This window comes from Acanthaster planci, linkage group LG05 (assembly GCF_054643075.1).
Source record: "Acanthaster planci isolate LZ-2023a linkage group LG05, COTS_SCS, whole genome shotgun sequence".
Classification (NCBI taxonomy): Eukaryota; Metazoa; Echinodermata; class Asteroidea; order Valvatida; family Acanthasteridae; genus Acanthaster; species Acanthaster planci.
Genome location: NC_141781.1, coordinates 2,260,522 through 2,277,583, shown reverse-complemented (window position 1 = coordinate 2,277,583; position 17,062 = coordinate 2,260,522). Strand labels below are relative to the sequence as shown.

Genomic DNA, 17,062 nt, shown 5'->3' with positions numbered 1-17,062 from the left:
AGTTATTTTCACACACAGGACAAATACAGACTGAAGAACTAACTTAACACAAGCAAATACTTTTTAGCCATGTTTTTATTGATCAGCCAGTATCCCTTTGTATCTTACATCCATCGTTGAAATTTTGCTGAATTCTGAGGGTTCTTGTTTACAGATAATACGGCCAACTTAAAATGCAATGCCTGGGTGGCCTTTGTTTTTTATAGGGACAAATCCCCTATGTGCTAGTCTGCAGCAATGCCCGTCTGTGTTCCGCTCTGTGGGCGTGGCATCTTGGTGAGTGTAGGAGGGCCTGGCCTCTAGATCCGCTGAGGGGGTGCACGGAAGCCTGGTGCACCAGACTCGGTCACCTGCAAGTTCTGTATGGTTCCAAAGTCCTGAGAGAGATCAAAATACAGTAGAACGAGTACTTGTGACTAGCAGGCCACAACAGAGCGTCAAACCCTACCCAAGTCACCTTTAAAAAGCTCAATCATCGTTTCAGTTGTCCCAAGTTATGGGAACTGTACTCGTACATTCCTGGATCCTAGCAAATCCACGCATATGTTTGGAAGAGACCTGCAGGATTGAAAAGGTCCATCCTGGCCTCTATAATAGTGCATGGAGATCGGGTTGCCTTTTGTGCTCAAGTGCCGACTCATCAGATTAATAATTAAGACTAATCAGACTAATGACTGGTTATGGGCTTTGAGCTGGACCAAGAGAGGGCGCAATTTTCCTAGCAATGGAGGCTCCTTTGATAGTAACTACGAATCGCTGGTTCACAAAGGACTATGAAATGCAAGCATTGCATTCATGTTGCTACCAACAAAATGAACACTCCCAACCAACATGGCTCTTTTCAACCAATGAGGGGGTGCTTCGGGTCAGGGCAGATTGACAAACAAATCAGCCCTATCAAAAAATTATGGATCATATTTAAGTGGCAACATTTCTACGCCCCGTCCACATCCCAAGTCAACCTACCAGGACTTTCAGCATTTCCTTGGTGTCCGGGTCAACCTCGATGATGTCTTGTTCGATGGCCGACACCTCGGGGACGTAGTTGTCCCTTCTCTCTCTCTCCTCCTCTTGGAGCTTGATGGAGATGCCGCGGACAGGGCCGGCCTGGATGCGTTTCATCAGATGGGTAACAAAGCTGTCGACCAAACCATAAACACAATCTCAAACAGGCCAGAACGTAGATGTATGCATCCTTTTTTTGTCAGCATAAGGCATCAGCTTTGAACTTCTGCTAAGCGTTTGTTGGACAGATTGTTTTTTATACCAGAAATAAAGTCTGCAAAGTGCAACCTTTACAACTATAAACAAAAACATGGCTTGTGGTTCTGATGAATTCTTTCAAAATAAAACAATCTTTCAAACTACCATCCATCTTTCAAGGCCGTGTTAGGTCTTGGCTAGCAAACCAATATGCATATGCATGTACATTTGGTATGTTAAATATAAGTACCAACCTTCATTACAGACTAATCTCACCAAACCTAACTCCCCAGCCAGTGCTTAGAACCCTTCCTTTGTACTTGGAATGCCCCACTATACAGTAAACAATGGCTCCCTCTTTGTACATGGTCTTCCACTTGCAGAGGCATTGAGTCCCGATAACTGGGCTCGACCTCACTCAATGCCACAACATCCCGCACATTCCAGGGTGGATTTTTTGACAAATGGGGGAGGGTCAGGGTGAAATTATTGTGCCCGACAACCTATGTCTTAAGCCTACCCAGCGATCTTGTTTCGCAGCTTCTTGCTAGGGATGATGGCGATCTCTTCGCATACTCGCTTGTTGGTGTGGAAATCCAGAGTCAGCCGGGTGTAGTACTTTTCAATGATCACCCTGGCCCCCTTCTTGACAGTCTTGGTCCTGACACGCCCCTGTCAAGACACAAAATACTCTATGAACAAAAAAATGCCTAAACCAAAACCATACAAATGACAACAATGATGGTTTTTTTCATTGGACTAAAGTACATGTCCTGCATTTGTGCATACATGTAGGCTGTTTGGAAATAGGCACAGAAAAAGGTGCAAAGAGGTGTGAAAATGTTCAGTACGCTGACACAAAATTGCGTATACGGATGTGTGGCTAAGGATGGATCGGGAGTGAGAGTCCGTGCTACACTAGTGGGGCTAAGTCCGAGGATACTGTTTACACACGAGGTTTCCTCCCCGCTGTACATATGTCCATGTACTTGTGCAGTGTTGTACAGTAGGCCTATATTCAGTCGCATGCATAAGACACTCCAGTGCTGTGTTGGGAAGAGGACGTGCAAAGTTTGGCATGTCTCTCGCGTCGGTAAAAAAAGGGAAAAACAGAAAAATCAGTGCCTGCACAAGGAAGAAAAACAAGGAAAGTCTGGCTTGTCAATGGCCAAAAGGTGGAAAATGAAATTCGGCATAGGCCTTGGCCTATTCAACAAAAGGTGGAAATCTGCTAGGCCTATAAAACAGAGATTCCAACCCCTGCTGAACTCGGAGAAATCTCTTTATTTCGGGACAAAATCAGTTCCCAAAAGAGAGAATGTCTTAGGCCCAGTATGTCAACAAAGGAGCATACGTAGATCTCCGTTTACGGGTCTAGCCTAATAATAACCGTGAGAAAATACATGTACATAAATGAAAAACATGTACATGTACACACATAGGGTCTATGTGACATTACTTAGCGAATTCAGTGAGTTTTTGTTGGGAAAACTACAGCATTGTAACTTAAGATACAACAGAATGATTAACAATATCTGATGAAAAACATCTTAAATATTACGTCCAGCACGACATTTTTAAGTTTAGGTGAATATGCACGAAGATGAGCATGGATTTAATAAGAAAGTTGACTTCTCCTCACCATCTTGAAATTTCAAGCATAAAAAAGGACCAAATATACAAGAACATGGTATCTAGACGTCAGGCGAATTATTAGAACGCAATACAACTCATCACGAAGAAAAAGTGCCCGACTACTTTAACATGACGCTGAGGGCGGGCTTTCACATTCATATCAGAAGTTGTTTTCACGTCTAGTCTATGGGTGCAGTCCACTAATTCAAGCAATAACTTCTGCCTAGCTCATTAGCATTAAAAGTGCCCCAACAGTATCTTTTGAAAAAGGGGATCGTTTGGCCCCCAAAATGGTGTGATTGTGTAAATCTTTGCCGCGATCAAGTCCCTGGTTCTTTGGGCTTCAATCTGAGGGCAGAAGGGATAAATATGCTCAGTACTATCAACTGGTTCTGAAAAGAACTAGAGTACTCTAGTTCTTTTCAGAACCACACATACTCACAAAAGAGCGATCCTTGCATGGTGCTACGGCAAACCTTTCACTTAACTTGCTACTTTCACCATGAAAAGTTTCTAAGTTCAGGCCCGTAAGTATTTAGTAAGTATTTTCTTGGGGGGCGAATCCTTGACAAAGAGGACCAAGCTTTGGGGGGTTCGGGGTTACAAGCTTGTTTACTAGTAAACTCCCGATGGGGGGATTGACCGACTCGGAGGCGAATGTTTTTTGTGCTCAAAATGTTCCTCTACAGCTCAAAATCTTTTCTTGCCTTTTAGTCGAGTGGGGAGGGGGTGCACACCGCCTAGTTACCGGCTTGAAGTTCAATCACCAGATATGTAGATGTACATGTAATGTTTGCATCTGCGAGATGTTTTTCGCTGGAGGAAGTTCTTGTGCTACAACTCTAGCCCCTATCCGAACAGGCTAGTGGATTTTTTTCACAAATCTTCTGACACCACTCGAGTATACAGCGTTTTAAATACATGTACACGTTTGTCATTTTCAAAGGCAACATTCCTAGCATAAAAAGTAAAAAAATGCGAATAATTCCATCAGTTTTTCTTTTTTTTACACGTGTCTAAAATGTCAAGATCTCAGCCACCCAGCGAGAAGGTTGCTTACACCCATTCCAACTTGGTCCACGTTTTTAAAAAGGCCCTCCTTCCCTCATCACAGAGTGAAATAAGTTGAGAAACAACGAAAAACATACACTGGAACTTCTGAAGTAAAAATTTCATTTATTATCAAACATGAAAATCACAGGTTAAGTGTAAAAAAAAAGAAATTTAAACTGAAACTTCCTGGTGCCTACCGATTGATTGGAAAGTTATGAATGGGATGGTTCTTGGCTAACACGTGTAAACATAATTACAACCAGCACATAAAATATCTGCGAGTGAATACGTAAAGCATATTGATTCATTTTGGTATGATTACTGCTTATAAAGACTTTTTAAGAGTAGTTTTGGTGTAAAACAAGGCAGTCACTAGTAATTTCCCTAAATTTGTAGGCTAGAGTAAGTCACCCAATAAATTGCAATCAAGAAAGAAACTGGTGAGCGAAATGACACAAAAGTAGAAAAAATAGAGCACTTCGATATTACAGGTTCAGTAAAAAGAACAATGGTGCAAAGACAAGTTATATATAGTGTGGTGATACAAATATAAATTACTTCCTTTCCTCTAGAAAAAAAACCAATAGGATACATGTAGTTATCACTTGTAAATCAAACCCGAATGTCATTATTTTTCCATTAAACTGCACAGATTAGGATTCTACTTATATTTTATTGTCCTTTTATTTTGAAGACGTCAATGACTGTATAAAAGTTTCTCATGAGTTTGCAATCAGAAGCACGCTGTCACACGTGACATCATACGAGTCCTAGGCTAAAACATGGATGCATACTCTAAGGTGCAATCCTAAGAAAAAGGCCAATCACTTTCAAAGCAAACCAGCAAATTGCAACTTTGAAAGACACTTTAAAACCCAGAAAATTGCATGACTTTAACACGCTTAAAGTTTATAGCTTGAAAAAAGAACGAGTTTAAATACTACCATCTAAGGCATGCATGTAATATCAACACAGAAATACCAAAACCATTGTTAAAGCAACCCCAATTTACAGCGTATCATTTATTCAAATCTACTTATAATATAAAACTATAAAACCTAACAATCTTCGTTTCCAAAATGTGCCCTATTTCATTGCCGTCAGGATCTGTTAAAATGTGACGATGGAAGGTACGCGTAAATGAAATAACCATTGATTCATTCTTTTTTGTCTGTAAATTCTTTCACGCACGTGCACACGTAGGCTGTCGAAATGCTACCAATTTATTTGCATAATTTAAGGCAATTTTGCATCCGCGTTTTTCGCATACTTGCTAAACCATATTCATCCGTACGGTACAGATTACAAGTAAACACTATTCCTACAAGATATTTGTGCTCATTCAACAAATATTATATTTACACCCGATAAGTCTTTCTCCATAAACTGAATTATGAACAAAACAAAATGAGTACAAAAATCTTCAACAAAAAGAAATCAAGCACAACCTGTCTCCAACATAAATTGATACCGAGGAAAGAAGAAACCAGATAAAAATTATTGTAAATGGGCGTAACAATTAAAACAACAACCGTTTCAAGTCAATCAAGGATGAGGCATATGTATCAATTTCACCCACTCCAATTCTGGGGATGAACATTAAACATTGGCCATTAAATCAGGCTTGGTTGCAGGTAGTTTTTACCTTTCACTCTGACAATGCCTTTATTCTTTGGCGCAGAGCACTTTACTGCATGCTTCTTGCTATAATGAAGTGCAGGCACACAGAGCCAATAAAGAGTAGGGTGGCCGGGTAAGAGGCAGTAAACTGCAAAGTGCTGGCAATGACTTGAACTTATCCACCTGCATAATACAGGTAGTGCATGGCAGCCATTTCTTCTGGTAAGACCTTTTGTGCGCCAGGGATACATATGAGTCCACCTTTTGTGCTATCCCCTCAGTAATGTAACAAAAGCAGTTAGCAGAAACATGGCAGCAATATATAACATCTCTGTATCATGGTTTACCATCTACAGTTTGTGGCATCTGCCATAATCTCTTTGGTATTCTCATGAATCTACTTGCATCCCACAAGTGAACTGTATGCAAGTGCATGTCAACAAAGCAGCTGCATGCTATGCTTGTTCAAATACATGTACATGTATACATAAGTTAGGTGGACCCCTTTCAAATTCTGGAATTTCAGACTTTTCTCTGTCTATATAAGCCAGCGGACGACACCTTGTGTTGGAGGTCTTCTAGGTTAACCTTGAATGCTTAAAAAAAATTGACTGCAAATGAAGGAGAAAAAAACAGAAACATGGAAGAGAAAAAAGAAATGCTTTTCAAAACTGATCGGATCTTAGTTCAGCCATTTTGCAAGGGCGGCAGCAGAGAGTGCCAGCAAGAGGCTGGCCTTGACCACGTTGGAGCCAGCCGGAGAGTCGGTGTTGCATTTGTCGCCTGAGCAGCACCGCTTGCAGGCTCCCCACGCCTCGTTCTTGCAGTTGTCAGAGTCCGAGCAGGTGGCGTCCTGATTGCCAGCACAGCCTCGTCGGATGAACCAGTAGTTGGAGTCAACGGATGGGCCTCCAGACTGGAAAGTCTCCGACTGACGAGGATAAAGGGAGGGAAACAATCAAAAACTTCCGATGTTATAAATAGTCCATTTACTGTCGTGTACAATATCATGTTCAAAGTCGACATTTCATGTGTACCCCTCCGTCTCAGTCAGTTACTTTTACGGCATTGCCTCAAGACCTTTTAAGTGCTCTGATAGGGCTGTGTCAGATATTTCAATAACACCTGGTAACAACTATACATGTTATGAAGGAATTATCAATACTTTGAGTATTTCTGAAGAGTGAAAATCAATGAGATAAAAAGGGGCACAACAAAAACCAGTTGACTGGTGGCTGGAACTGAATTCTAAAGCATATCTAAAGGTGTTACAATCATACTGCATGTACATGTAGGGTCCCTCAATTTTTTTTCCCCAGTTTTATGGTTTTGCTTTATGTAGTAAGGGGTCATCCATTTTTGTCATTTTCACAGTGTACAAAGCGTACGCTGTGGGGGAGGGGGTGAATTGGTTGCGTACGCTTTAGAAATATCACCCCAAACTACATGTATTGCGTGTGTGCAGAGAGGGCGCAGGACTCTGATGCATCATTCGTACAAGCTTGGGCAAGGGCTATTTCTTAACCTCTCGACAATTTTACCTGGTGTCATATGAAAATAAAGGAACACAAACAAATACTGAGCAAAATTCATTAACATTGAAATCAGACCCACGTGTGAAACAGTCTTCGAGCTTCCCCCAAAGCTCTGCTGTGCCGTGCATTCAATGAGGTTAAGTACCCAGACACAAGTGTATTTTATTATTTATTATAATTTATTTTATTATTCCCTTGTGTGGAAAGGTGCCCTGCTAAATGCACAGCGTGCTTAATACACGAAAGTTTGTACATGTACATTTACATAACAATGCAAAAAAATCATTGTAACTACACAGCTGCATACATTTTACTACTTTTTACTAGCTTTCGTGAAGAGGGAAAAATCAAATCAAAGATACCTTGGCTGACTGCTATTCTTGGCCACAAAAAGTAGACGCTTTTATTTTTAGAAAGTACCTGTCCATCGGGCAATTTGTCCTAAATTTTTACTTGCCCGAACTGACAGAAGAAAGTTGTCCCAGGCAATCAGAAAACAGTGACTGTCAAGGCCTGTCATGGAAATAGTTTTTCCTCCTGCCACTATTCTCTGGTCATACATGAACATTGTAAATTAGAATGGGGCCTGAAGCACCACAGAGAAATCATCATTTTATTTTGTACTATTTTAGAGGCGGAGGGGACTGGGAAAGAGGGTACACTTTGTACACTTGTGAAAATGATGACGAAAATGGATGACCCATAAGTGTCACTGGGATAAGGCACTGTGGAAAGTACGATGGCTTAATGGACCTTGGAGTCCCCCAAGAATGAAAGCTGCTAAACCATACAACAAACAGCTGAAATCCAGCAGTTTTCAGAAGTGAAAGGATCATTCCCTGCAATGTATAGTGTCAATGCTTCAATATAGCAACAAGGTACATGTACTGTGCCAGTACCATTTACAGTGGACACTGATAATATGGTCCACCATTAAGGCTCAAATTTCACTGAAAAACAAATGGACATGTACTTCATCCACCTGTACATGTAGTACCTATGTACAGTACATGTGCATCTGATCATATGCACCAGTTCTGTGGCAGGACTACAAACAATCACCTCCATGATACAATACATGCATTTTTTATTTGTGGCAAATGGAAGAAAACATATGTGAACTGGGTGTACAGGTGAAAAGACACCTGGTACAATCAACCACTGAGTTTGCTGAAGGTCACCCATTATCAACACAATACTTTAGGAAACAACACCTCTCCCAACAGGGCTATTGTACTTGTATGCAATCTTCCTGCATTGTTGCTGAGGCACTGCAAACAATCTCAGTGTGCTTTGAAGTATAAAACCTGCCCCACAATGTATGGCACCAGTGCTTGTATGTGTTCAGTGAGCTGTAAAGTTAGACCATAGAGAACCAATGACTCATGACCCTCAGTACTGATGTGTATGGTACATGTACATTGTACATGTAAGGTTCTGCAGTGAGCATGGTGAGCGAAGTTCAAACTGCTGTGGCATGGTGGAATGATGGAACAAGTACATGTACATGTACCAGTAACTCCACCATTCCAGCACACTAACTTATATGTATATTTCACCTGATTTGTGTAACAGTAGGCTTTTTCACAATCCTTGATGTTCAACCCTTTTCGGGTAAGGAGATTTCTTTACCCGGTTTTTGTAGGGTAATAGTAATTATGTATATGGGGTACATGTGTCGTGACTACATGTAGCAGAAGGTTCAAAACACTGCCAAGCCAAAATACACAGTGTACAGTTATGACAAAGTTCCAGACACAAGACAAATTACTTTGTTATAACCAGGAGTTGGTTACCACAGGAGTGGAAAACAAAAAAAGCAACAGAATACACAAGAAATTGGGATTCACAGAATCTACTTTTTCAAAAAGTGTTTTGTGATTTACATTGAGAGTCCACTGTACTAAAAGCTGAAACAAAATGTGAATTGTTTATTTTTCTTCAGAAAACTCGGCTGTTACACCAAAATACATGTAGTATCTGATATCAGAAATTTGCCATGTTGGTTGCAAGAGCCAACGAATTATTATGGGCTTTTGTGCTGCAAAAATTACACTTTTCATCTTCAACAGTGGAACTTTCTGCCCCTCTCAACAAATCAGATCAAACCTTAAAACATCTTTCTACCCGTTTTGCATTCTGGGTGGCAAGGCTGAATGCTTCCAGAAACCGGCATCAAATTACGTAAAGCTGCTTAACTGAAATTCCTGCTACTCAAATCCACACCTCGAGATCAAATGAAAGAGCAGAATTCAAATGCAAAGTACTTGAAAAGGATGTTCGGCTGGTAACCTACACGTACAATGCAGGAGTACATGTACATGTAATTCTTCTGCCCAGATTTATTCTGTCCTTGTCAAATACTGGAGCTTAGACGGCCTTGTGAAACTGGCCCCCTGCTTCAAAATGAACTTGTGCTTTCAACTTACATAGCAGTATGATTCGCAGTCTATCTCTGTCACGTCTGGTGCACTTGTAACATCCGTCCAGCAAGGTGAATTTTTAGGGTCGTTTTGATCATAAAAGCATTCATAGCACTTGATCTGCGCACTGCACAGGGTACCTGCATTATAGAGTTCCAGGGGGTAAACATATCATTTGTTTATTTCAGATATCTCTTACATGAATGTCCTTTTAAAAAGATCAACACCACTTGTTTTGACCCTAACATTTTGAATTTGAGGTCATGAATCAAAAATTTGGATTCTAAGATTTTCATTTGAAAAATTGTCTAAGAATACAACCCAGCCAAAAAATGATGCCTTTACAAAAACTGTTTACACTTGCGTGCTTCAAGTTGTCTTGAAGAATGACCATTTAATGAGATTTCACATGAAATTTTGGTGATATTTAAATGGTACAACTGTTTCACACGGCAGATTTAGTGACATTGACATTTTGAAGTACAAATGTGACCTACATGTAACTGTGCATGTCACCAGACTTGCATACTATTAATTTGCTAAACACAATAAATTAGGTAGAAATAAAAATAAAAATGCAAAAATCTACTGAAACAACTTGATCATACAAAAGGATGAAATTCCAAAGAGGAGATTAACAGGTTGAGGAAAATTTTAGAAAATTGATGAGAATGGAATAAAACTGGTAAGGCACAAATTATGACTCATAAAAATGAAAATCCAGGGCTTACCAAGACAGGCTAGAAGGGCAAAGATGAAGAATACTGAAGAACTCATGGTTGGTGTAGGCAAAAGACTTGTAGAGTTTTTAAAAGAAGTTGATAGCTGAAAGACACAAGTAAATAATGGGTTAAAAACTACCCTAACATGTGCTGTATGCATGTGGGCAGGCCTTCACTTGAGGGGACAATTTTCTTAAAGGCAAATTTAAGACTGAGTTGTGGAGACACTTCTCTATTCCAACAACATGGTTAGTCCCAACAAAATGAGCGAAATCACATGTGTTTGCCCCTTAAACTACAGAACAAGTATGGGTCACTTGGGTGTCTAAATAGACAGAAGTTGAGTGTGCCTGTTTATTTATTTTATTTCCTTATCTGACCATCCAACCGGAGTTTTAGCCCTAATTACAGGATAATATCCTGTATTGAGTGAAAACAATGGAGAATGTTCAGTTTTGGAGTTGGGAGGAAAACCCCGGATAAATGTTCCAGGGAAAACCCACGGACTCAGATCACTGCAGATACACATGTACATGTAGGTACTGAAACCCCCATCCATACATGTATGTGGACCATGCCAGATTCAAACCCAGGCCCCCAGAGATGGAAGACGAGGAAAGAAACATTGTGCCAACCTGACTCCCCTAATAATGTACAGTATGTGTGTTGTATGTACATGTATGTAGTTTTGAACATGTACATGTAGGTACAGTACATGTATTGGGACCAACGATGTTGTCAGGTGGTACTCAATGTTACCAGCAATTTTTAAATACATGTACAAGTAGCTATAGCCGGGTAACGCTTGCATACTTTGGCTACATGTATGGAGAAACTACATGTACATGTAGTTATAGCCAGGTAACGCTTGAATACTGTAGCCACTCGTACATGTACATGTACGGTTAAAGCACATTGGAGAAACTACAAACTTTTCTCGCCAGTTTCTCAGGATTGTCCCAAGTTTGCAAAAAGTTGGAAAATCAAACATACTGAAAATTTCAAAGAAACGACAAGTGGAATATTTTCTTTATGAAATTATTTATGTCATGGCATAGTGCACATGCAGTGCATGCATTGATATCTACATGTATACCATGTATGGGTATGTACATACATACTGCTTTATGTCCGATTCTATGCTTTTTATTTGATTTAACAGCAACCACAGAACCGCAAACAATCAAAATAAACAGAATAACAATAAAATGTCCATCAACTAGGGCCAAAGACTCCTCTTGAACCAACAGGTGGGGTATCAGGGTGGGTTTAGTATACCTTCTGGTACATGTAGAGAATCACTGCCATGCATGTACATGTACAGGTGCACAAAAGCCATCATGCTTCCTTGGTAAAGGTTGTTGTGCAAAAACAGCAAAGCAAAGCCAGAAATCTCAACACTGACCTTAATCCTTCACTTCAATAACACTGAGTGGCTTTTTAAATAACGTAATTCCCTCCATCCCTTGTACAGCAGTTATTATCGCAGACATTTATTTACAGGTAGTTAATATGAAATGGGATTGTTGATGTAAACCTGGATAATTTATTGTGTTTATTTTTATGTGAATATTTTATTTAAGATATGGAAATACCGGTAATTAACTAAACTAATAGGTGAATATCAAGGTCATCTGGATATGACCTCTCATACAACACCGAATTTGACTGAAAGACCCAAATGTACATGTAAAGACAGTGAAAACACACTGTAGATGAGACCGCGTCAATGTACATGTACATGTAATACAAGAAAGTGTATGGTATTATCTAGTATCCCTCACCCAGTTTGTTTTAAAAAGGAAACTGAGATTAATTTCTTCATTTCTTGGACATGGCTAAATATTTTGGAAAATGGCAACCACCACTTATGAACTAATGATGTCCTCTTAATTATGACACCAAGAAATCCAATTTACTGACACAGATTACTGAGCACAAAGCACTTCAATCAACCGTGTCAGAACGGGTCTTGCACCAGATTCACCGCAGCCTAATTCCGACAATTTCCATACCTAAAAAAAGAAAGACTTGAAGTATGTCCTTAAGGCTCGACAAAATGTTTATTCAGTGATTGGATTTGGGTGCTTATGCCTGTCTCAACCTTACCCCATTGTCCTTGACTATTAATGCACTCCTGATTACATGTATGTCTCTCTGTCTTTGTACAACCCTCCTATGCTGAAGTCACTCTTTGGGTCATTTGGTAAACACCTCAAAGAAGCACAGCTGTGTTGTGTAGTGCACTGCACCAACAGTCCCTCACAGGAATATCAGATTGCACTTTTTTGCTGCCCAACAACTGTGCTTCACTGTTTCATGTGCATCATTGTGCAGGAAACCAAATGCAGTGAAGAGGACTGCACAAAAGACCCTGGGTCATTTTGTGCTGGCAGTCTACTGTGTACACACTGAACCTGTGCACGTTTGAGTCCCATATAGAAAATACACGCTCACCAGTGACTGTGGGCACTTGTGCACATTTGTGCTGTAAAACCAAAGGAGGGTTTTAATTAAGGTCTCAACTGCAGTGATGACTGTGGCATGTACATGTAGGTCATTGATATCTTGGGGTGGTGACTTGTCAATTTGAGGTCAATTGGTTCTTATGATGTCCTCACAAAAAGAAATCACAGAGGGTGAGGTCAGGGGACCTTGGTGGCCACTCAATCTCATACAGTAGTTGCAGAGCCAATAATTTTCCGTGATCGAGGAAAATGGATGGAATTCAAGGAATCAACACTTTGAAATGGAAATTACTGCTTGAAATGGAATTTCCCACTAAGAATGGCTTCAAAAGTACAGAAAACCTTCCAACAAGAACCATAAATAAATGCCTACTGAACTTTTTAAAATGCTCGCTTTTCATGAAGATATTATACTGGAAACATGCTAAAGTGCAACACTCTACCACATGATTGGGTCGTCCGCGCTGGCGCCATACCGGCACATGTACTTGCAAGTGGTGTAGGTCTGTGAGCCCCAGGCATGCAGTGGCAGCCAGCACAGTGCAGCAGTGTGGTAAGGTACACACATTGGCCATTCTGCTACTTGCTCGGGGCTTCCAGTCCTCAACCACTCTATTACCACAAACACACGCTGCTCAGTTGTAAGCTGCATTTTGCTGGTCTAAGAAAATGAACAACCTTTCCAACTTCTTAAGAAGTGTGCAATGTATAACATGCTGAAGATTGCATAATTTGGAGGCTTAACAAATGCCCCTAACTGGGCAGATAAGGTTCTTTTCCAAAACATCTAACTGGTGCAAGGCCAGTTCTGGAATGGTTGATTGAACTGCTTTGTGACAGTAAATTGGATTTCTTGGTGTCATGGTTAAGAGGACATCATTAGATAATAAATGGTGGTTGCCAATTTCCAACATTTTTAACCATGTCAAGGATATTAACAAATTAATCTCGTTTTCCTTTTTTTTTAACACACAGTATAGTGCTACGTATAGTACATGTACATCAACTGAATTTGTCAACAGGAAAATTTGATACATAAACATGTACACGTAGGCCTACCTGTTCCCTAATTCTTCAAGAAATCTCTTCACAGACATGTCATCCGAACATCAAAAAGGTTTAATGAACATCTTTTGGAAAAGGTCAGACATGTAACTGGCTCTTTTTAATGTTCTGTTCTTCACTTTCAGCTGCGAAATGTTGAAGATACGTCACATTTTACATGTATTGACTTCAGCCCTCAATGAGAGAGAGGAGAAATATCGAGGACCTTTCTTTTGCCTCATGAACATTGTTGGAGAATTGTGTCTGCTGGAGTGTGAATACATGTACAGTAGAACTCAAAATATCATTCCGGACATTTTTGGGCACCCAAGGCCCTGATTTGAAAATTCTCCATTATGAAACCGTTTGAAATTGATACATACAAAAACTGTTCACAAGAATCAAAACTATTCCAATTCAAAAGAAAAGATTGCTCTTTGCTTAAATTATTACAGTCATGCATAAATGATCTCAACACTGAGAAAAGTACATTTTTAAAATCACTTTCAAACTGACACACTGTAACCGCTCAGTTAACAGTGAGATTTTTTTAATCGGAATTCAAGTTTGTTGAACTTCCTGCAGCCGGACCCAATAAAATGAAAATCAACCTTTAGGCAGACATGATTTCTTATCTGGGAAATTGCTAGGCATCACAGTCACACAATTTGAAATGCCATATTCCTGTAGGGGTCAAGGTCATGATGCTACCGGATGCAGACTTACATGCAGGTTTACAGTAAACCGACGGCCGTTTCCTGTCATTCAAGTACCGGTACATTGTAACATAAAAAACTGGTGCTCATTCTGAGCTTTGACAGAGAGCAAGCAAGAAACAGCCACTGGGTTGCTGTAAACTTGGCAAACCCACATCAGGATCAGTACATGAAAATGTACAGTGTAAAAACAGAACTACATGTACATGTTACAGCGGCTCACTTATTCCATCAGCTATTAAGTGGTACAATAAGCAGTTGCAACAATCAGCAGGTGTATTGCAGTTCTTCTTCTTTGTTTTATGAGGACCATGATACATGTATTTTTGTTTTCCCTGCTTTATTTTATAACTACATGTACATGTATTATATGATGATCTGTTGATGATCTGATGATCGTACACATGTAATATTAGTAGCATTTTTTTATGTAGCTATCAACTACATTGATTCTTAAATTTTGTATTTTTACTGTTCATTTTACGTGTGTAAAAAGGCCCCCCAAAATTTCCCTTTATTGGGATAATAATGTTACATTAAAGTTGATTTAAATGTACAACATGTACATGTATCACGAATGAGGTACAAGTATTATGTACATGTACATGTAGGCCTATTCATGGCCACCATCACGGTTGGGGGGCAAACTTGGTGAAAAAATAAAAATTTCCCCCAAATGCTAAATTGTACATGTATGTAATTTCCTGTGTTTTCTGCAAATGATATCTTGGAGAGAGTTCCATACATACATGTATGGACATGATGCCCCTCTGCACAAACCTACATAACACTTACATAAGTACAGGTCTGAAAAAACCTGAGTGCTTTCTAAATAAATGCTTTGGAATTTTCTTCGACATGTTATTATCACATTCTGACGGCTGCTATAACCTAAAAAAAGACAAAATTAGTGTTGTTTGTATATGAAACTCTTTCTGATATATCATCTCACAAATACATGCATCACTACATGTATATAGAAGGTCTGGTATTGAGCCATGTTTATGGGGCGACTGTAGTAATGACTGATGAGTTGTCTAGAGTCAAGTCGGTACATGTTCGTATGTATATGTATGGATGTTTTATGATACCCACTGTGAACTAAGTGTGTGGGGTGTCAAAAACATTTTGGAACCAAATTGACAGGTCATGCTATTTAGCGTCAACAAGCATCAACTAGTGTCAACAAGTTATTCAAACATGTTTATGCAAAAAAATTATATGTATAATATTAACTGGACATCTAAATGTCCATATAATATTCACTATAACATTTAATATCTAAAATGATATTCAATTGAGGAAATTTCAGCGAAAAAGTCGGTTCTGCTCATGCAGCCAAACCAGCATGACCAGCCACCATCTTGTTTTCACATGGACCAGCAGAGAAAAGAAATATGGCTTACATGGCGAAAATTTTCGTTTTCTTGCTTGATTCAGGAATAAAATTCCCTGTTTTTCTTGTAGTATGTTAGAATCTGTAATATATGATGAAGCTACATGTACTTCGAAACCTTTAGACATGATTAGAGGATATTTTCAAGTTTGGACGATTTGTTGACACTACTTATGTGTGTTGATGCTACATGTAAATAGCAAAACTGAAATTGACAAGTCTATTTATCTTGGGTTCACGTTATTTTAACACTTGGCAATAACTGACCTTCACTTCAGTGAGAAAAAAACAAAGAACATTGATTATTATTTTCATTTTATATGGGCCTAGCCAGCAGAAGCAGCATGACCAGCGAAGCCCTATTCAGAGGTAGGAACAATCATGGATGGGGCTAGTTGGGTTCGAACCGTCTCGGGTCACTAGAGGAGTAGAGGTTGAACATAAAGGAATGTAACCATTGATGGTCACCTGGTCACTTATGGTAATAATTGGTATGGAACCAATGTACATGTAACTTGAAATATGGAAGGACTGCGTAGCACCGTGATCAGAATATCGACAGAATATAATCACATATTTCGGCGCACTTATTTGATATTATATTCTCGTTGATGTACATGTATTGTCATGACAGTGTCAGTCTGGGGGCCGATTTCCGGACATTCAAACACCATGAACACAATGCATGGTATAGGGCCTACATCATACATGTACATGTAACCTGGCCATGTTAGCCTCATTCACGATGACGAAGGCAACATTCTTTGCTTGTTGAAATAATTTTTGACACCCTTGCACAAGCCCTATGAGTCTGTTACGGACATTTCTAGGTGTTTTCTAAATGTAACGTTAACGATTAATTACAGTCAATCAGTTCGTCAATGACGGTAAATGCAGCAACATTTCGTGGACGGTTGAGTCAAAATGCTATCCTCGCACTGGCGTAGTTTCTGCGAGCATAACATTAAACAATGTGCCAGAAGACATGAAATTCATTCAAAAGATACCATTAATGAACAGCTCATTAGTATGACAATCAACTATATAGGTATAGGTTATGTTCAACAGTATACTTACCCAACTTTTGAAAAGGAATGTGGCGATTTGCGGGCAAAACTGCAGACGTACACAGAACAACTGTACATGTACATGTAGCTCCACAGAGACTTCGCCGATGTACATGTACGTGTGGCACGATATGGATATGCACTGGTAACCTGCCGGTCCAATTTACAAACGCTTCCACT

At 39.6% G+C, this 17,062-nt stretch overlaps 2 protein-coding genes across 2 annotated transcripts; both read right to left on the bottom strand.

The window, feature by feature from the left end:
• Positions 1-57: 57 nt before the first annotated feature.
• rps17 (ribosomal protein S17) lies at positions 58-2,955 on the bottom strand. The gene is made up of 4 exons (XM_022251091.2): positions 2,846-2,955; positions 1,724-1,875; positions 967-1,138; positions 58-377 (listed from the first exon to the last, which is right to left on the bottom strand). Exons 1-4 carry the CDS (start codon positions 2,846-2,848, stop codon positions 300-302), a joined length of 405 nt encoding a protein of 134 aa, XP_022106783.1. The 5' UTR covers positions 2,849-2,955; the 3' UTR covers positions 58-299.
• Positions 2,956-3,994: 1,039 nt separating this feature from the next.
• Positions 3,995-17,057, bottom strand: LOC147798997 (uncharacterized). Its single transcript, XM_087136724.1, has 4 exons — positions 16,893-17,057; positions 10,201-10,294; positions 9,476-9,609; positions 3,995-6,442 (listed from the first exon to the last, which is right to left on the bottom strand). Exons 1-4 carry the CDS (start codon positions 16,995-16,997, stop codon positions 6,194-6,196), a joined length of 582 nt encoding a protein of 193 aa, XP_086992850.1. The 5' UTR covers positions 16,998-17,057; the 3' UTR covers positions 3,995-6,193.
• Positions 17,058-17,062: the final 5 nt, after the last annotated feature.

Excerpts from the sequence above, each read along its gene's own strand:
- rps17 (XM_022251091.2), bottom strand. Across the intron at positions 1,139-1,723 it reads CTGCGAAACAAGATCGCTGG|CTTTGTTACCCATCTGATGA; the intron begins GTAGGCTTAAGA and ends TTTGGTCGACAG. Across the intron at positions 378-966 it reads AGGAAATGCTGAAAGTCCTG|GACTTTGGAACCATACAGAA; the intron begins GTAGGTTGACTT and ends GATCTCTCTCAG.
- LOC147798997 (XM_087136724.1), bottom strand. The coding sequence starts at position 16,997 with ATGTACATCGGCGAAGTCTCTGTGGAGCTACATGTACATGTACAGTTG. Across the intron at positions 10,295-16,892 it reads CATTCCTTTTCAAAAGTTGG|CTATCAACTTCTTTTAAAAA; the intron begins GTAAGTATACTG and ends TGTGTCTTTCAG. Across the intron at positions 6,443-9,475 it reads ACTGCGAATCATACTGCTAT|TCGGAGACTTTCCAGTCTGG; the intron begins GTAAGTTGAAAG and ends TATCCTCGTCAG.